Source organism: Felis catus, chromosome A2 (genome assembly GCF_018350175.1).
Source record: "Felis catus isolate Fca126 chromosome A2, F.catus_Fca126_mat1.0, whole genome shotgun sequence".
NCBI classification, from domain to species: domain Eukaryota; kingdom Metazoa; phylum Chordata; class Mammalia; order Carnivora; family Felidae; genus Felis; species Felis catus.
Genome location: NC_058369.1, coordinates 85,321,440 through 85,343,153, shown reverse-complemented (window position 1 = coordinate 85,343,153; position 21,714 = coordinate 85,321,440). Strand labels below are relative to the sequence as shown.

Here is a 21,714-nt window from a genome sequence, read left to right as displayed (position 1 = left end):
ATGACAGACTTGCTGGATAAAGGATTCTTGGCTGCATATTTCTTCTGTCCAGCACCCTGAAAATCTCGTGCCAATTCTTTCTGGCCTGCCAAGTTTCAAAAGAGAGATCAGTCACGAGTCTTATAGGTCTCCCTTTATATGTGAGGGTACGTTTACCCCTTGCTGCTTTCAGAATTTTCTCTTTATCCTTGTATTTTACCAGTTTCACTATGATATGTCGTGCAGAAGATCGATTCAAGTTACGTCTGAAGGGAGTTCTCTGTGCCTCTTGGATTTCAATGCCTTTTTCCTTCCCCAGTTCAGGGAAGTTCTCAGCTATTATTTCTTCAAGTACCCCTTCAGCACCTTTCCCTCTCTCTTCCTCCTCTGGGATACCAATTATGCGTATATTATTTCTTTTTAGTGTATCACTTAGTTCTCTAATTTTCCCCTCATACTCCTGGATTTTTTTATCTCTCTTTTTCTCAGCTTCCTCTTTTTCCATAACTTTATCTTCTAGTTCACCTATTCTCTCCTCTGCCTCTTCAAGCCGAGCTGTGGTGGTTTCCATTTTGTTATGCATTTCGTTTAAAGCGTTTTCAGCTCCTTGTGACTGTTCCTTAGTCCCTTGATCTCTGTAGCAAGAGATTCTCTGCTGTCCTGTATACTGTTTTCAAGCCCAGCGATTAATTTTATGACTATTATTCTAAATTCACTTTCTGTTATATTATTTAAATCCTTTTTGATCAGCTCATTAGCTGTTGTTATTTCCTGGAGATTCTTCTGAGGGGAATTCTTCTGCTTGGTCATTTTGGATAGTCCCTGGCGTGGTGAGGACCTGCAGGGCACTTCCCCTGTGCTGTGGTGTATAACTGGAGTTGGTGGGCGGGGCCGCAGTCAGACCTGATGTCTGCCCCCAGCCCACCGCTGGGGCCACAGTCAGACTGGTGTGTGCCTTCTCTTCCCCTCTCCTAGGGGCGGGATTCACTGTGGGGTGGCGTGGCCCGTCTGGGCTACTTGCACACTGCCAGGCTTTGTGATGCTGGGGATCTGGCGTATTAGCTGGGGTGGGTAGGCAAGGTGCACGGGGGCAGGAGGGGCAGGCTTAGCTTGCTTCTCCTTAGGTGATCCTCTTCAGGAGGGGCCCTGTGGCAGCGGGAGGGAGTCAGATCCGCTGCCGAAGGTTTGGCTCCGCAGAAGCACAGAGTTGGGTGTTTGCGCGGAGCGAGCAAGTTCCCTGGCAGGAACTGGTTCTCTTTGGGATTTTGGCTGGGGGATGGGCGGGGGAGATGGCGCTGGCGAGCGCCTTTGTTCCCCACCAAACTGAGCTCTGTCATCCGGGGGCTCAGCAGCCCTCCCTCCCTTTGTCCTCCAGCCTTCCCGCTTTCCGAGCAGAGCTGTTAACTTATGACCTCCCAGACGCTAAGTCGCGCTTGTTGTGGGAACACAGTCCGTCAGGCCCCCCGCTTTTGCAAGCCAGACTAGGGGGCTCTGCTTGGCCAGCGAGCCGCCCCTCCGCCCCGGCTCCCTCCCGCCAGTCTGTGGAGCGCGCACCGCCTGGCCGCCCTCCTACCCTCTTCCGTGGGCCTCTCGTCTGCGTTTGGCTCCGGCGACTCCGTTCTGCTAATCCTCTGGCGGTTTTCTGGGTTATTTAGGCAGGTGTAGGTGGAATCTAAGTGATCAGCAGGACGTGCGGTGAGCCCAGCGTCCTCCTAAGCCGCCATCTTGCAAACCTCTCCAACAGTTTCCCTGTCACTAGCAATTTTAACCATAAGCCAAAACAGTCTTCTTTTATATAAGGAAAAAAGTCGCTTTGAGTTTTCTTCCACATTCCAGCTTCCAACCCTATGTCAAAAAGAAACTGTGAACGTAATACTTTTTTAAATTTAAAAAAACTATTATGTTATCTTTAAAGGATATTTAGAAAATGCATACAAAAGAAGATAGGAAAATATAGCTCTGCTAACCAGAAATACTCACTGGTAATCTTATTGTAATCTGTTATATAGTTGTACGATTTTCACATGATTCTAGTCTAGATTACATACCACTATACCTTTTTCGCTTAATATTACTTCACTAGCATGGTTTCCATAAGGTTGCAGTCTATATACATCCCTATAGTGTTTGTATGATATTTAATTTAATGTACTTTACCACGTGCCTATCGTTGGGTTCACTTAGTTGTTTCCAGATTATAATTATACTGCCAGAATATGCTTCTCGATAATATTTTTCATAGTTGAAATTATTTTCTTGGGGTAAATTTTTTTAAAATATGGTTAATATTTGGGAACTTTAAAAGAATGATATTTTCCTTTTATAGAGGATGTGTTTCTGCTGGAAACTGATAACCCAAGGACAACACTAGTGTATGGCATTTTTACAACATCAAGGTAATTATTAAACAATTACAGCTTATGTGTTAAACAATAAACTTCACTAAATGACAGTAATTTTTACAAAACATTGTTTTCAGTTTTTAATTTTACAAAGCATTCAGGATATAACCATCCTGTTTTATTACTTTTGCCTGGTGACCAAAATATGTTCAAGCTGAACTAATACTTTCAAAATGGTTTTGTACAGAGTATTTATAATGATTATATGCTATTTTTCTCAAAGAAAGGAAAATATGAATTATAATGTAGGAATAAAGTATATAAGATATTTTGTTTTAAGGAAGTAGTTTGAAGATCCATGATTCACCTAAAACTTTTGGTATTTCTACTAAAATGAGTTTTACTTCCGGAGCAATCTAAAATGATGACTGGAAACTAATAAAATAGTGCACTAGTTTCCATGTCCCATATGGCAGTATTTCATATACTGGAAAATAGGTTTAATGTCTTCTAACTTCTCTGGGATGTCCAATTCTAATTTTCATATATTTCAATACAACTTGCCGTCTTCTCACCTTTTCCTAGATATATTTGTGTTTAATTATTTTACACTGAGTATGTTACTCAGAAGGCAGCACAGTACCCAAGTGATAGCAGGGCCAATGCGAAATGTAATCTGTGCCTTTTATTAGAAAACCAACCAAAAAACAAAAATTTGAAGATTTTAGCACTCTTCTTTAGCAGGGCAAGCACAGCATAATTGTAAACTGTAATGGTCCATTCAAGGAAAAATAAAATCACAAAGATATTGATTATATGTCATATTTACATTTGCCCTATAAAATATGTAAAAATATGTCCTACAGGATGAGCAGTTTAACTCGTGTTCTAAAAGAGAAAGTGGTCTTGAGTTAACTCAGAAATAAGTGAACTAAGTGAAAAGAACCAAATTCTTCAGAAGAAAATGTTTGTTTCAAAAAAATATTTCTACAGTTATTGTTTTCCCCAACACCAATAGTCTTTTGAAAAATTCATAATTGTCATTTCTGAGCAGCAGTGCTAATGATTAATAACACATCTTTTTTTTTTCAATGAGCATCTAAGTTTTCCCTTAGGCATCTAATTTAAGAGATATATGTAAGTCAGAGAAATGTTTGTTTCAGTCAATCTGCCTTAGTGACAACAGAAATAGTTTTTAGTAAGGATCCAAACACATTCTCTGAGATTATATTGGTGTTAATGTAACGAACTTTTTTTGGACTTTACTGTTTTTGTTTTTCTTTTTTTTTTGTCATTAACAAGGAAAATACATAAATTATGACAACTTAGACTTCTCTGACTACTCTTTAGGATAAATGTGAGAACATTCTCACGTTAAAATAATCTTAAGACCAAGAAATACAGTTTTCTCTTAATGAGATTTATTTCTTTCAGTTAAATTATGATAGATTTTATTGACAGTGACTTAGAATTCAAATTCATATTTTTGAATAAATCATGAATTTATTTTTTGTTGTTAAGATAAACTAGTTAGAAACTCTTTGACTTGTCCTATATTTTGGAAACATTGAGAACTCTTCTATAACTTATTGTCTACTGCCTCCATAAAATGGATTAAATGTTTTAATGCTTTATGTACCAATGGCTTATTTCAAAATAGGAGAGAAGATTTTTTAGCTTTACAGTGTGTACTGTAATGTTCAACTTTTCCATGATGAATTATCAACTCTTCATCACAAACCTTGCCATCTGTTTTTTTTAATTGTATTTAGAAGTTAAAAAAAATAAGAAAATGGATCTCTTTCTGTTTCTTTTTTTAGCTCAGTTTTTAAAGGATCAGCAGTGTGTGTGTATCATTTATCTGATATACAGACTGTGTTTAATGGGCCTTTTGCCCATAAAGAAGGGCCCAATCATCAGCTGATCTCCTATCAGGGTAGAATTCCGTATCCTCGCCCTGGAACTGTAAGTATCTAGGAAAATTTATTTGTTATTTTGCTTTTTAAAAAACATATATATATATATAACTTACCAGGATATGATATCATGTTGATGTTTATTAAATATAATCGAAGGGAGCCTGGGTGGCTCAGTCAGTTGAGCATCTGACTTCAGCTCAGGTCATGATCCCACTGTTCATGGGTTCAAGCACTGCATCGGGCTCTGTGCTGACAGCTCAGAGCCTGGAGCCTGCTTCAGATTCTTTGTCTCCTCTCTCTCTGCCCCTCTCCAGCTCATGCTCTGTCTCTGTCTCTCAAAAATAAATACACACACATATATATGTGTGTGTGTGTATATATGTATATATATGCAATATATATGTGTAAATATATATATATATATATATATATATATATATATATTTACTGACTTAATGATTCACTTATTGTAATTTTTCAGGTTATGGGTTCTCAGATTTGGTATTTTACAAATATGGTATAGTATAGCACTCTCCACAAATTTTTCTAAGTACTATTGCTAATAAAATCTCTTTTAGATTTGAAGGCAACTGGATATGTTAGACATGGCAGAGATATTTTCCTAATTTTATTGTCATAAAGCCATAGTTTGGAAATTATTAACATTTTGGCGGCATCCTGAAAGAATTTTAATGCTTTTCACACAGCCCTTCCTCATATTAAGGAATGTTACCTATTTTAATAAAGGAATAACCACATGAGAATTAAGTTACAGATAAATCATATGTAGATCTTTCCATTGTAAGGGATATATTTAAAATTATATGTTGTATATTTCTCAAAGAAAGAAATAGTATGTATAAATAAACACGATGAAAGTGATATTCTAGTTCAGTAAAATATTTGTAAACTCTACAGTTTTGAGGTATACAGGTATATCCATGTTTTGTAATACCAGAAGTATTAAGGAGTACGTTGAAAGCTAACCTTTCCAGCTGCAGACAGTGCACTGACCAATTGGAATTGAACTTTTTCCAGCACTACAATGATCACAGTCCTACTATTTATTTTTCATTTGGCGCATTATAATGCTTTATTGAATTCTAGAATATTATTTAGTTTTTGTTTCTATAAAATGTCATATGGTACCCTGAGAGGAAACAATCAAGAGGAATATGATTTTCAATGGACTTTCATAGGAAACATAATTTTCTTATATTTTCAGTTTCATAGTATGGTTATAATTATAAAATAGGGTGGATGTGAGTAGAGAAGAATGATTTTATGGAAAATAATCAAAAGATGTTTGTTAGAATATTATTTTCTTAAAATGTTTCTTTTTCCTTTTTCCTTAGTTATGAAGTTCCCTCTGCCAATATGCTTTTAGATATTCATCCCACATAACTATTTGTTAATTGATAATTTATTTTTTGTGTTATTCTTAGAGTTTATTTGCAATGTATTATTCAGTCCTTTATTTTTTCATCATCTTAAATGTGTGGTTGATAGGAATAATTAACTTTTAATTAAAGATTATCATCATTGCTCCTTACCTGTGAAACAATTAAATTTTGAAGAGCCACACTTAATCATGGCTGGGGATGAAGTCCTATTATACAATTCACAATCTATCCCCTTTTAAATGATCTCTCTTTGATGCCCATAGCTCAACAGAAAGTGGAAAAAGTACTTAATGATTTTGTATAACACAAGGAAAATATCAACAGATGTATCAATCTCAGGGTATCTCAACTTGAGGTGGGTTGGGTAAGGAGCAAAGATTATACAACAGAAGGGGGAGCTGAACCACTTTCAAATTCCATTATAACTCATGGCTCTTGTTATTTCATTCAGTGCCCTTCATTCATTTCCAGGGGACTCACTGATAACCTATTCAGAGATAAATGTTAGTTTTGAGGATTACTTGCTATTTGAAGTTGACCAAGTCGTTGCTTCATCTTAATACAGAAAATTAACGGGAGGTTGTGATAGAATATGCTTCCATTAATTATTCTTTTTTGCAACACACATGTGGGATTAGTCAAGGAACGGGTGGTTTGTGAACTCAAAAAATTCTACTTTCCTCCAAGTATATCCTTAAGATACATTTCTCAGATAAACCAATAAGATTGATAAAAGAGAGCCATGCTAATTGAATCAGGTCTGAAGCCCCAGAGCCTCAATGAGTTTGGGTCGGAGCTACTCTGTATCCAGTTTACAGAACAGATTGTGTACACCTTGCCTCCTCTCAAGTAGGGATTCCCAGTAGTAACTTGAGATTAGCATGGTGAGAGTAGTTACAGTATGGAAATTGATGACTATTACAAGTGAGGGGTTTGTTTTGTTTTTCCTGAAGAAAAGCCACCTCTGTTCCCAACCCTTGTCAGACTTCACCGGAATGGCAGCTCAAAAGGACTCTCAGGAATCATAGTGAGAAAACCATTCATGTTGAATAGCGATTATTCTACATAAAATGTGGGAATAGATAAACCCTTTTATTGAAACAAAGTAAGCCAATGCTAAATTAGAAAATTCTGCTAACAGTCCCACTTTTCACTCTTTCCAAGCTGCTAAGAATAAGCATGTTTTTTCTGTTGTAAAGCAGTGTGGTATAAGCCAGGGCTTAGTAACACACATCTGGAGCTGACTCCGTGAAATAAAGGGAGTAGTCGGTACTTGAGACATATTTCTATAATGTGGTTTCTTACATCTGGTGTTGAGACCAGAGCAGCTCCCTTAAATAAAAAAATTGTCAGATGAGTGATCCTTAGGGAGTAAAAGAGGCAGGGTGGAGGAAGACCTCTGGAACTCCTTCTGGAAAAGCAAACCTCCCAGATTTAGTCCCTCCACCCTTCACTGAACAACACACCATGAAGTCTCAGCTGTGTGACTCAGAGTGGCCAGTGTCTGTCTCTTCCCTGGGCTTCCAGGGTTTAATATCCCACTGATGTAGCCAGAAGACCTACAGCCAAGTGACCCAAAGCATTCCCTCTTCTCTCGGGTTAAAAATGTTGCTTCTGAAGACCTCCCAATGAAGAATCAACTGTCATTGCTGTATTTAATTTTCCTACACAGTAGTTCAGTTGCCAGGTCAACCTCATAAATACATGACTGAATTCTTAAAGAAATGACAGGGGCAGAAATTGTATACCCTCATTCTAATGTTCCTTGTAGGTGATTCTTTTAAAGCAGGGTGGATAGCTATGTTAGCAAACTGCCCCAACTAGCAAGCACAAGTCAGTGGGAAGAATCCTGCCAATTGTGTCATAATGTTTTTCCATAAGTGATTCAAGTTTGTGGAAGAAACAAGACACCTTTGGTATGTTGCAAAGGGCAGCCAAAGACTGCAGATTCTCTCTGTGGCTGAGCTAACATATTACATTATTCTGTTGCAACGTGTATAAAGCTTCTGTAGAAAATTGTTTTGCTTATACTATCTTGTTAAGCAGAACCTAATAAAAGTGTTCTGTTTTAATATCTGTTTATAAGTGGACCAGAACCATCTGCTTTAATCATTATGCTTTACAGGTCTGGTACCTGGTGCAGCAAAAGAACACAGAAACTTCATGACCCACCTAGTTAATGTTGGCAAGAAAAAAGAACTTTATTGCTGGCACTTGTGTTGATTCCATGCATCTTTTCATGGTTCTTACATTAGAAATATTTCTATTCTTCAAGGATGTTTAAAATACTGTGAAGAAAGTTTACAATAAAATAAAATACATAAGGCATATAGACATGAAAAATTCATTATATGTTGTTTCATATCATTATTCAAGACACATGAATAAAATAGACAATAAATATTATTGAAGTCCAGAGGACAGAAAGACTGCCATGGGACAGCCTTCTCTAGAGAAGGCATATAAACAATGAGAGACTGAGCTGGACCTGAAGGCAGTTGGATCTGGATAATTTGGGTTAGGAAGGAAGGATGTTTCAGCTTACATTATAAGGCAAAGATAGAAATTAATAAGTCCTTCTAGAAGCTCTGTATGAGCTAATAGGACTGGAGCAGAGCAGTCTTGTTGGCAATGGAGGATAAATGCAAATAGAATGAGGACCAACTGGTGCATAAAAGTACAAGTCTTCAACTATGTAATTCTTTAGGCTTCAAATAAAGGGCCTAGACTACCAAGGGTTTCAGCAAGGGGATCACTTTCTCTCAGAATACAAGTTTCAGAGATCAATGCCAGAAACTAACCCAGATTCTGGAATGCCAAATGTCCATGTATTTATCCATATATCACTCATCTTTCAAGTGTTAGGTCAAGTTCCTCTTGACCATGTCAGTCTCTCCTTCTCTGGCTAGTTTTGCTTTTATTTTCCAGTCTTTAATCTCAACTCCTACCTCCTTCTTCTACTTTGTGCTCTATGACCCAGCAGTGCCTCAGGAATTATAGTTCCTTAAATATTCCAACATTTTTATCCTATCTTTAAACCTTTCACCAACTCTGAAACCCTTAAGTTCTCTAGTATTCTGAATTCATTTAAAAAATATTTGCTCTTAAACATATATGACAACTGATCACAAACCAACATTTGTTATTTATTTTGTTTGTCTTAAATTATTATAAGACTTAATTGTTATTTTGCTTTGAATATACCCATCTTCCTTACTAGAATACTTCTTTCTTTTTTTTTTTAATTTTTTTTCAACGTTTTTTTATTTATTTTTGGGACAGAGAGAGACAGAGCATGAACGGGGGAGGGGCAGAGAGAGAGGGAGACACAGAATCGGAAACAGGCTCCAGGCTCCGAGCCATCAGCCCAGAGCCTGACGCGGGGCTCGAACTCACAGACCGTGAGATCGTGATCTGGCTGAAGTCGGACGCTTAACCGACTGCGCCACCCAGGCGCCCCTAGAATACTTCTTTCTAGAAGATAATGGTAGCTTCTTATTCTTATGTCTCCTACTGGGCACATCAAAATGCTTTTTGAATAAAATCAGTCGGTTAAGTGTTGGACTCTTGATTTTGGCTCAGGTCATGATCTCTCAGTTCATGAGATTGAGCCCCGTGTTGGGCTCCATGCTTATAGTGCAGAACCTGCTTGGGATTCCCTCTCTACCTCTCCGTTTATGCCTCTCCCCCCCCAAATTAAAAATTTAAAGAATGTGTTCAAAGAATGGATATTCTATTCAATATATTAATATTGAAAACTAGGATCATGGGTGTGCTTTGTGAGGAGCATCAGAGGATGGAAGACATCAAGAATACCTAAAAATAGGAAGCAAATTAGGTGAGGATGACAATTGCTGATACGTCCTTAACATGGCATTGTTATTGTTCCCAGCATTTCACCCAGCACTTTAGTAATCAAAATACTTAAAATTTCTTTACTCAAAAAAGGAGTGCCTGTCACTGCTTGATAAACAGAATGCTAGAACTGGAGAAAAACAACTTGAAGTTTAACCCAAACTACTTAATGAAAATTTGCAGAGCTAAATCAGCGTTCTAAAGAGGGGGACACCAGCCTCATTTGTGGACAGAGGCTTTGTTTTATGGTAGTACGTGGATGTTATATTTATCTTGAGATTTTAGTACATATGCTTTCTCATATCACAAGGCAAGGGATAAGTTAGTTGCATCTTATTTGTATTTGGTAATGTTACACTGAGCAAACTTGCAAGTCCAGATACAGAATCTGCAAAGGGTCATCCATTTTTGTTCTTGTCACCATTGTTCTCACTCACCCTGTGTCTTATCTGTAAAGTTTGTGCCACGAATCAATGAAAAAATTAATTATTGTCAAAAAGAATTCTTTGCTAATTTCGAAAATAAAAGTCTACCAGGAAACGCTTGTTTCTAAGCAAGAAGTTCATTGTGACTATAAAACAAAAGTCCCAGATAGGGGACATTTGAATGAATATAAAATAACTGATTAGAGTTGTGAGTTGATTTATTTGGGTTACTACAGTTTTGAGAACCTGAAACATAATTTTAACCGAATTTCAATTAAGTAAGGCCAAGAAACCAGACACTTCTAATTTAATCACCTTATCACACATGAAAATTGTTAACTGGAAATTATATAAATTGCTCAGTAATATATGCTAACTTTGGATCTTTCTGGAACCTACAAATGAGAATGTTTGCAAATATTTAAAGAGACATCTCAGCTTAGCAAACCATAATTAGTGGTGTTTTATGAGGAACTGGAACTATTTGAATTGCCCGTGCATTTGGTCTTTCCATTTTTTCATTCAGTGAGCAATGTATTTCCCTTTTTCCACTTTGTGTGTGGAATGAGGGTAGAAAACACCCATAATTCTACGCTTTTCAGAAGTATGGAACATATGCATCAGTTTAGAATACCCTCAAATGAAATTCTTTGTCCTCATTTGGTCTTTTTTGTGGGCAATTTATAAACATGTATATTTAAATATAATGCTTTTTCCTAAAAGAAAAGCACATGAGCCCCAGATGAAAGTCTACTTAATGGGATTATGAACGGGGAGGCTTAGTTTTATTATTTGCCTCATTATCTCTCCTTACTGAAGTCATTTAATTGCTCCTTGTGCCTTTCTATAAAAAAAGAGCTGTATTTACTGGTCCTGTAAAAAGTTCTAGTAACGTTAACTGGTCAAAGTGAGTCAAAAAATTGCATTCAGTATGATAGAGTCTAAATGAGTGAGGCAACATTATAATTTGCTGAGAGTTATTTGCAAATGTGAGTCTGCCCAAGGATGCTGGTCCAGAGGCACTAACGTTGTGGGAAAGTTGTTGCAAGGGTTTAACCTAGAGATCACCATGTTTTGGGAGACCCCTAAAGTTATTTTTTCTCTTTTTATATTGAATTAACATTAAAATTTTGGCAGATTTCACATAAAATTCCACATTTCTATCTTCTGTTGAAATCTGGCCACACCAGGATGTATTCCTGCATAGGAGCAATCAGCTAGAAATGAGTGTTCATTGCCACTCTTGAAAAGGCATAACTTGGGGCACCTGGGTGGCTCAGTCAGTTAAGCCTCCGACTTCGGCTCAGGTCATGATCTCACAGTCCGTGAGTTCGAGCCCTGCATCGAGCTCTGTGCTGACAGCTCAGAGCCTGGAACCCACTTCAGATTCTGTGTCTCCTCTCTCTGTGCCCCTCCCCTGCTCATGCTCTGTCTCTCTCTGTCCCCAAAATAAATAAAAACATTAAATAAAAAAAATTTAAAAAAAAGAAAAAGTATAACTTTCCAGTATGTTACTGACCCATTCCATCCTACTGTTTGCCATAGATTTGCTATTGATCAGAAAGTTTGCTTTGTTGATTTCTTTTTACCTTGTACCTCTCTAAAGGGAATAAATGAAAACTAGAAAAGAAATGGTCTTTTTCAAGAAAATATGACTAAATATTTTTTTGTTTCTAAAAGTAGAAATATTGACAGGTATTTATTTAATAGGGTTACACAAATAATGTTTGTATGTGTTAAAGATTATACCAACAGCTTTGCTTGTATAACTTAACACTTGGATCCTATTAGTGGATAAGTTTGAGTTCCAAGCTTCAGAAGCACCCAGCCCGCCCCTGAGCTTGGCCTCAGATACCCTATAAATGGAATCTTCTCCCCAGAAGCCCTTGTCATGCGCTCTTTCCAGAACTGCTAAAGCTGTCCAGCAGTCCCTTTTCAGTTATTATTGCTGTCTAGCTGCCTCTTTGACCTTGATGCTCTGAATCTTTCCTCTCCTGGCCAGAACTGAAGCTCTTGTTTCATACAGCCCCTGCACCAAAATTGAATGCCAGATGTAATAGAGTAATTCTCTCAATAAACTGCTCTTTGTTGAATATCTACTCTTTATCAGCTGTGTTGTAGCTCTGAGAGTGAAACGATGAACAAAATATACCCAGTTCAGGTTAATACATACCTTACATTCCAGAGGGAGAAACAAACAATAGACATACAAACAACAAATATATAATATACAGTTAGGTAAGTAGAGCTGTGAAGAAAAATAAAGCTGGTTAAGGAGATAGAAAGTAGAGATGGAGATGGGGAACTATTTTTATATGTGTTACCTTTAAAGAAGTAACTTTTGAACTGAGAACTGAATGAGGTTCAGAGTGGAGTTATAGGGAGAAGAGCGTTCCAAATGGGTATAGCCAGTGTCAAAGTTCTGGAGCGGGAGCATGCTTGAGACTGAAGAAGAGCAAGAGGTACTTTGGGAATGGTAGATGAAAGCCAGACATATAGGAGCTTAGAGACCATGCTAAGGGATTGGAATTTTATTCAAAGATTAATGGAAGTCATAGCAATCTTTTCTAGAAGGGAATTATCAGTTCTCATTTTCCACATCCAATCCAAGTTCTAACTTCAGAGATCCCTCTTTGGGGAGGGAAGAATCATATGGAATAAAACTCTTGTATTGAATTCAATTTTGATTGAATCTGATAATGATAACCTGTTTTAACCAGTGATAGTACTAGATTATATCCACAAGTGTGCCCCCCCACCCCTAACAACACTGTCACTGGCAAGAATAGGAATAGAAAAGTGACAGATGGGAAGGATAAAAAGTTATATATAAAACGGCATCAACTGCTCTCCAAAAACAAATGGAGTAAGATAAGTGGACTTAGCCTTGTTCAAGTGGTCAAATTGTATACTTTTTTAATTCATTTGCTATAGATAGTTGTATATATAGTCATGTTGTTTTCTCCTCAATGAGTAGCAAATATGATGGCTCATCTTACGGTTTTTTGACTTTACAATGATCCAGAAACAATACAAATTCAGCAGAAGCTGTAATTTGAATACTTAATTTTGATCTTTTCCGAGGCTAGTGATTTCTCCTCTCTGGATGCTGGGTAGGGCAGCGAGCCGCAACCCCCAGTCTTGTGATCACAAAGGTCAACAACCCATACACTTACAGCCATTCTGTGTTTCACTCTTAGTTCAGTCAAAAAATTACATGAGCTATTCAACACTTTAGTATAAACAAGCTTTGTGTTACATGATTTTCTCTAATTGTAGGGTAATGTATGTGTTCTGAGCACGTTTAAGGTGAGCTCAGCTCAGCTATGATGTTTGGTAGGCTAAGTGTATCAAATGCATTTTTAAATTACAGTATTTTCAATTTATGATGGGTTTATCAGAATTTAAACCCATAATTGTAAGTCAAGGAGGATCTGTGCTTACAACAACTTGAGCTTCTAAATATTTTGAAAAGCGGAGGTCTTTTGGTTATTACTAAAAGGAAGTAACTATTTACTAATTTGGTTCTTTTTAAAATATTTTGTTAGTGCCCAGGAGGAGCATTTACACCCAATATGCGGACCACTAAGGAGTTCCCAGATGACGTTGTCACTTTTATTCGGAACCATCCTCTCATGTACAATTCTATCTACCCAATCCACAGAAGACCTCTGATTGTTCGTATAGGCACTGACTATAAGTACACAAAGATAGCTGTGGATCGAGTGAATGCTGCTGATGGTAGATACCACGTCCTGTTTCTCGGAACAGGTAAGTATTTGAGCTCAAACTATACTTTAATGTGTAGTCAAAGAGCATAATAGGTCAGGACCATAATATTGGAATCAGAGAGACTCCAATGGTATTTCTGTCTGATTCTCACTGAGGTATTTAATGTCTCAATGCCTGTTACCACATCTGTAAAACGGAGTTAATAAAACAAATTACTGTATAGGGTTATTATGAGTAACTAGTGGAATAATATATGTAAAGCACCTAGAAGAGTCCCTGGCACATACTATAGTGAAATATAATAATTATGAGCTGAATGAAAGTATGGGAAGGCTTTTAACCATGGGTTAGTGTTTCTCTCAACTGAACCAAATTCTGCAACTTTTTAAAATTTTTTTAAATTTATTTATTTTGAGAGAGAGAGAGAGAGAGAGAGAGAGAGAGAGAGAGAGGGAGAGAGAGAAAGTCCCAAGCAGGCTCCACACTACCAGTGCAGAGCCCATTGGGGGACTCGAACCCATGAACTGCAAGACCACAACCTGGGCCAAAGTCAGATGCTTAACCAGCAGAGCCACCCAGGCGCCCCTGCAACTTTTTAATAACTACACGGAGTCATTTTCCAGTGATAATGATAATGGTAGATGGTTCTAGATAACATTTAAAAGTGAATTTAATAACAAATATAGTTTTTTTTAAATGGTAGTATTTTAATATGTATTTTAATGGTAGTATTTTAATACATTCACAATTGTAGTTTGCCAATTTACTTTAATTGACTAGTTGAGTGAAAAATACTCTTGTTTGTAGACCTACACGAATGTGGAATGGCTGACCTTGTAGCAGGAGTTCTCAAAATGTGGTCCGCAGACCAACAAAATCAGTATAACCCAAGAACTTGTTAGAAATACAGTTTCAGGCTCTAGTCCAAGAACTCTAGGGATAAGACCCAGCGTCTGTGTTTTAACAAGCCCTCCAGGTAACTTGATATACACTAAACTTTGAGAACCACTACTCTAGAGAAAAAAACTAGTTTGACAGGCAGTAATTAACATCTTTCAAACATTCCTGACTACCTTGCAGGAAGTGATGAAATCTCTTTACCTATAATATCAGAGCTACTTCATGAAATTAGGTAATTTCTCTACTAGTTTCAGGAATAGATCTCAAATGTGTCTGTAAACCTGTTTTGTAAGATGTGCTGTGGTGCGGGGGTGCCTGGGTAGCTCAGTCTGTTAAGTATACAACTGTTGATTTTAGCTCAGGTCATGACTCACGGTTTGTCAATTGAAGCCCTGTGTCAGACTCTGTGCTGACAGCATGGAGTCTGCTTGGGATTCTCTGTCTCTCCCTTTCTCTCTGCCCCTCCTCTGCTCTCTTTCTCTCTCTTTCTCAAAAATAAATAACTAAACATTTTTTTAAAAAAACAGATATGCAGTTGTGCAATATGTATTTTGAGCTTTCAGGCTTCAATCAGTTTAAGATGTGGATGTTTTTTCTTGGCTAAATACTACTTTCAAAGTGTGCCTTTCTTATGAAGTTCTTATTTTGTTCTTACACTTAAAACCCAGATCTGAATCTTTTAGTCTCATGTAATTTCAGTTTGTATTGGTCTGAGGGCAAGAATCTGCTGACATGTACTATTTGGCATCCTGCTTCACACCTGGACGTATCTGTGTTTTTACAGATCCTCGCTTTGCTTGCCCTGAGAAATAATCCTTCCTTCCCAGATGAATCATTCTTCAGTGTTCTCAATTTTACCCTTTCCTGCTATCTCCAGGACCTTTCTTTATCACTTATTTTCTTATTCGCTTTATTTGTTCATTTCATTCTCTACTATATCTTTGGCTTGGAAACCTTACACCAGGATACAAAACTAGACAACACCTCCACCTGTTGCCATCCCTGCTGTTCTGCCGATTTTGCCGAGGTGTTCAGTGGCCTCATAAGAAAATCCAATGACCTTAAACCAATGAAGTGCTTCCCTTTTCTCTTCGCATCACGTGGTATTGCAGAATCTCTCTTTACCTGCTGCTTCGGCCACAAGTAATATACCTCCCCTCTTTCCCTGGCAGTTCTGTTTCCTTCATTAGCCTAGCTTCCTCCGGCTGGTGAGCATAGGTATTCCCGAAGGCTCTGTCCACAGTCCTCTTCTTTTTACATATTCTTTAGCCATCTCATTTATTCATGTGCTTTTAATTTTCCATTATGTACAAACAAATCCCAAATGTATATCTCTAGTCATTGCCATTTCCAGAGCTCAATATTTGCATTTACATCTTTTTTTAAAATTTTTTTAATGTTTTATTTATTTTTGAGACAGAGAGAGACAGAGCATTAACGGGGGAGGGTCAGAGAGAGAGGGAGACACAGAATCTGAAGCAGGCTCCAGGCTCTGAGCTGTCAGCACAGAGCCCGAAGTGGGGCTCGAACTCACGGACTGTGAGATCATGACCTGAGCCGAAGTCGGACGCTTAACCGACTGAGCCACCCAGGCACCCCATCTTATTTTTTTTTGTATTTTATTTTATTATTATATTTTAATTTTTTTAAAAGTCTTTAATTCCAGTTAGTTAACATGCAGTGTTAAAGTTTCAGGTGTACAATATAGGGATTCAGCACCTCCATTCATCACCCTGTGCTCATCACAGCAAGTACACTCATTAAGCCCCATCACCTATTTCACCCATCCCCTCGCTCACCTCCCCTCTGGTAACCATAAGATTGTTTTCTATAATTAAAATTCTGTTTCTTGCTTTGACTCTGTCTCTAGTTTTCTTTGCTTTTTTTGTTTTGTTTCTTAAAGTCCACATATGAGTGAAGTCATATGGTATTCATCTTTCTCGGTCTGACTTATTTTGTTTAGCATTATACTCTCTAGCTCCACATTGTTGCAAATAGCAAAGTGTCATTCTTTTTTATAGCTGAGTAATATTCCATTGTGTGTGTGTGTGTGTGTGTGTGTGTGTGTGTGTGTGTGTGTATGCAAATCCATTCATCACTTGATAGACACTTGGGCTGCTTCCATATCTTGGCTATTGCAAATAATGCTGCTATAAACATAGGGGTGCATGTATCTTTTTGAATTAGTGTTTTTGTATTCTTTAGGTAAATATCCTGTAGTGCAATTGCTGGCTCATAGGGTAGTTCTATTTTCAAATTTTTGAGGAAACTCCACACCGTTTTCTGCCAGTTTACATTCTCACCAATAGTGCATCGCATGTTCCTTTATTTCCACATCCCCACCAACACCTGTGTTGTTGATTTACATCTTACTTTTAGAGAACACAGATTGTATAACTCCTTAACATTTCAAACATCATGCTTCAAACTCAACTTATCCACTCCTAAGACTCTCAAACTCTCAGACTCTTAATCAAGTCTCCCATATTTGTATTCTTACCACACATTCCTTTCAAGGTTCTGTTTGTCCTTGATATGTAATCTCTCTAGGCATATCACAGTGCCTGGTAAGCTCAATAAATATTTGTCAAGATGAATTGAATATCATGACTGTATACATTGCTACTCATATAATGAAGTGAATTCATAACTATTTGCAAAAGTTATTCTTCATTTGCATATAAGCTGTGTTCTCCAAAGATGTAACCTCCATGTGGAGGACTTTGAAGAGTTGCTTTTAGCCTTGGCTCAATCATCTAACATGGAGTTTGCGTTTAAAAAAAAATTCCTGAGTGAAGTGGTAAATTTTAGAGTCCTTCTTCTCCCTAATATCTTATATCACTCATAAAAAATGTTTTCTTTTTTTTTTTTTCTTTTGGAACTTGTGTTAAAAGTGGACTCTGATGTCACAGTTGGGTTGTTTTCTCATGAAAGTCTGCATAAAATATGTAGATTTAATGGATGGAATTTTCAAGTCTTTATAAACTGTGTAGCAGTTTATTCAGATAGAAGGCAGTAAAAAACATACTTTTGCACAAATTCTTTGGCTTTCCTTACTACATAAGTATCTGGCACTTTTACATAGACTTTTTATGTCGGTATTTAAACATTTGTGTCATTTTGAAAAACAGTGTTTAGGGATATGTTTTTAATTGTACTGAGACGCTTCCCTAATGATTCCTTACAAAGCCACATGAGTCTCTGAAAGACTCTCCTCCAACAGGAGAGTACATGCTATGACAGTACCTCTGCGGACAGCATCTTTCTGAAGAGATGATAACTCACTTAACCATTGGATCTTGTCCCCATGGTCCTATCAATCTGCACTGTAATTTAGAAGCAGTGATTCCAATTTACCTGAAACTCTAACAGCCAGTATATTGGTATAGAAATATTTGTTGCCCAGGTAGTTTTTGGATCGCTGGCAAAACTTCTTCAAAAGAGTCCTCAGTGCTTGTTTGCTACTAAAAGTGAACAGAATAACCTTTTCTGAAATGGAATTTGGGAGAATTACAGGTCACTGCTCCCAAGGATTTCTTACCTTGTGTATCTAAATATCTTAGGAAGGAGATAAGATGTCATGGTGTTGCCAAATCCCTAATTACCAGAGAGCTTTTCAGCTGTTATAAGTAAATAATAATGTTGCAAATACTGCCAGAGGCAAGCTTCTCTCGTGGCTTCGTTTTCTCTTTACCGTTATGGAAAATTCAGAGGAATTCAATGAAGACATTAGCTGTCAAAGAAGATGCCATTAAAAAAAAAAAAAAACTTAAAACTTACATGACAGTTAATTGGAATGAAAATAGGATATTATGTAACTGTATTCACTTTGAATATTGTGAATGATTTTGTAACTCCCAGAATCTCCATGGTACTTATGTGGGTCCAATACCTGGTAAGAGTTACAATTAGCCCCTTATAGTGTACTATACTGGCTGAGTTTGAGAGGCTGATAATCTTACTCTCCACTCGCCTGGAACTACTTCATTATATTCTGTGTATTGTCAGATTCAAAGACAGACAGACAGATAGATAAAATAATAACTGAAAGAAAGAGAGGGAAGGAGGCAAAAAGAGAAGGAAGGAAGGAAGGAAGGAAGGAAGGAAGGAAGGAAGGAAGGAAGGAAGGAGAGGTCAGGGGAGGAAGGAAAGAGGGAGGGAGGAAGGAAAGAAGGGAGGGAGGGAGGGAGGGAGAGAGGGAGAGAAGGAAGGAAGAAAGGAAGGAAGGAAGGAAGGGAGGGAGGGAGGGAGGGAGGGAGGGGAGTAGGGAGAGAGGGAGGGAAGAAGGAAGGGAGGGAGGGGGGGAGAGAGGGAGGGAAGGAAAGAAGGAAGGAAGGAAGGAAGGAAGGAAGGAAGGAAGGAAGGAAGGAAGGAAGGGAAGGAGGGAGGGAGGGAGGGAGGGGGAGGGAGGGAGAAAGAAAGAAAGAAAGAAAGAAAGAAAGAAAGAAAGAAAGAAAGAAAGAAAGAAAGAATGAATTTGAGCTTTGTCTACTCATCTTTTATTTCTTACAGTTTGCATTGTCAATGTCTAGTCTAGGGTTCAGCAAACTACAACCTTGACCAAATCTGACCCACTGCATGTATGGTACATAAGCTAAGAATGTTGTTTTACATTTTTAAATGTTTGAAACAAAATAAGAAGAATATTTCATGGGCACTGAAAATGACAAAATTTGTCACGTACATGAATAAAGTTTTATTAGAATACGGCCACAGTCATTCCTTTACATTTTGTCTGTGGCTGCTTTTGTACTACAATGACAGAGTTGAGTAGTTGCCACAGAGACTGTTTAGCTCACAGAGCCTAAAATATTTGTTATTTGGCCTTTTAGAGAACAAGTTTGCTGACCTTGTTTTGTCTGATAGTTGGATAATTTTAGAAAAATTAAGACTTCTTAAAGGAGCTATTTTCTAATATGTAGATATAATACAGGAATTCATAATGTTGCCCAAAATAAATATTTCTCCTTTTATCTTGAGTAAAAAATATGCTGCTGTTCTATTAAAACTTAAACTAGAAACTAAGTTTCCTTTTGTTCCCATTCATTCCTGCTGCTACTCCTCTAAAAAAGATCTCATGTTGAAAAAAATGTATCTTAAAATCACGTTTTGTTTTATTTGGTGGTATTTGGTGGTGTTTTGTAGCATCTTTGTTTTGTTCTGGTTTGTTGTTTTGTTTTGTTTTGTTTTGTGCTGTGTATTAGTTCTTAGTATTAATGATGTGGGTATTTTTATGATCTTTACCCGCTCCCACCCCCCACCCCCACCCCCGCCACCTTTTTCTTAATCTTTAAGAAAGGCTGTAAAACAGCCGGCAAGGGCTCTCATAGGATTAACATTTCTATTTTAACTTTGCCACCTACTGCTTACATCCAGGCCATTTGTTCAAAGCTGACTATATTGCACAAGTGAAGACATTTTTGCCTGTTTTCTTTTTGGAGTTATGAAAATATCTAAATGTCTGGGTCAAGTTCAGATACGTTCGATCAAATTTGTATTTTTAGCACTATATATGAATCAGAATGACATGTGGTTTCTGATGAAAGCACGATAGTTTCTTGTGAATGGATGTTAGTAGTTTAGGATGATTTAATGTCATTATGATTTTTAAATGTAAGGTCGATACATGTGGTGTGCTGCCAAAATTCTTATATACTGTGTACTGTTTCATGCTTCTTATTAGCTTCCGTTTCACTGGATGAGTACTAAGTTGGAATGTTGGCTTCAGCAAGTCCTTTGAAAGCGTGGAGTTTTGAAGTGCGTGCCACATATGTGACTGAAGTCTTAATACGTTTGCCTTGCAGCATTACAGGATAACTACCTTCATAGGAATGAACCGGTTTTGGCAGTCCTGTCTCTTGGAATGGCACACTTAATGAACCACAGAGCCAGACATTTTGATTTTTAAAGAACTCCCTAAAATACTCCATGTAAAATTTGATAGCTAGAGCTGTGCTTTTGAGCTCAGAAAAGACTCCCATCAGTTGGAAGCTGGGCACGAATGTCACTCTGAGGATAATGTCTAGACTTCCCTTTTGCTTAGGAGTGAGGAACAAATCCCTTTATAAGTCACTGGATTTTAATAACATTGTGGTTCACTGCTTTCCAAAGCAGAACCTGGAAACTTCTGAGAATTTACCAAGGATTCTACTGGGATTTTCACAGCAGGAAAAACTAATGGAACACAGTGGAATGATGGCTGAATTGACAGGAGAAGGTGATAAATCGCGGTGTGATGATTGCTTGATCATGTAGAAGAGTAGCAAAAGGGAATATGTAAAGAGGGGGAGGAAAAAAAGGAAGGTAGCCCATACAGTGATTGCTAATCCAGAAATAAATGTTCTCATTTAAATGATGCCTCCAAAAGACAGCTTCTTGAAAACATATATGGCTAATTGCTGAAAAACTTTTATTGCAAAAACCAGAATTTTGTTTTTCTTCAAGACACTCTTCAAGATATATTTTTTTAAGACAGCATACAATCTCACATAGTGATTATATAAATTTTAGTGTTCTTAATTTTCCTGAATAACCCATTTATTTATTTAGTGTTCCACTTATTATGCAAATAAGCATACTTTTTTCTGAAATCTTTTATTACTATTATAATGATGCTAATTAAATTTATTCATAATACATACCTTTTGTTTAGAATCTCATCCAACCCTTATCACTACTCTGTGAGAAAATGTGAGAATGCAGACGCCATGGGGGGCAAGGATATTTGTCTGATTTATTCATTGTTGTATCTTCAGTACTTAGAATAGTGCATCACTCAAAGTTGCCCCTCAGTAGATATAAATGAATGAATGAATGAGCTGTACTTATCCTCCATTATGTTTGGATGGAAGCTCAGGTGAGTTAACATCACATAGATATTTGGTATATGATACAACTAAAATTTAAACTCTTGCTGGCTGATTTCATATCCTGAGCATTTATTCTCTTCAAGTTACTACCTCGTTTACCAACACCATTTTGTATTATTTATGTTTTACTTATGAAGTTCAGGTAATTTAACTTATTCTTTCTCATTTTACAATGAATTTAATATTTCATCCACAAATGTCAAGATGATACTATTCATGAGCTGACATGTAGCATTAGCATCAGCATTGTTTTGTTTGAGCACATCACTCACTTTTGCCTATCCACATAT

At 37.3% G+C, this 21,714-nt stretch overlaps 1 protein-coding gene across 1 annotated transcript in view; it reads left to right on the top strand.

Annotated features, from left to right (window-relative positions):
• The window catches only part of SEMA3C (semaphorin 3C), a 182,808-nt gene that overhangs the window by 117,951 nt on the left and 43,143 nt on the right, over positions 1-21,714 (top strand). The window contains exons 10-12 of the mRNA XM_045052314.1: positions 2,306-2,375; positions 4,142-4,286; positions 13,472-13,694. Coding sequence (XP_044908249.1) covers positions 2,306-2,375; positions 4,142-4,286; positions 13,472-13,694 — 438 coding nt within the window. The remainder of the gene's footprint in view (positions 1-2,305; positions 2,376-4,141; positions 4,287-13,471; positions 13,695-21,714) is intronic.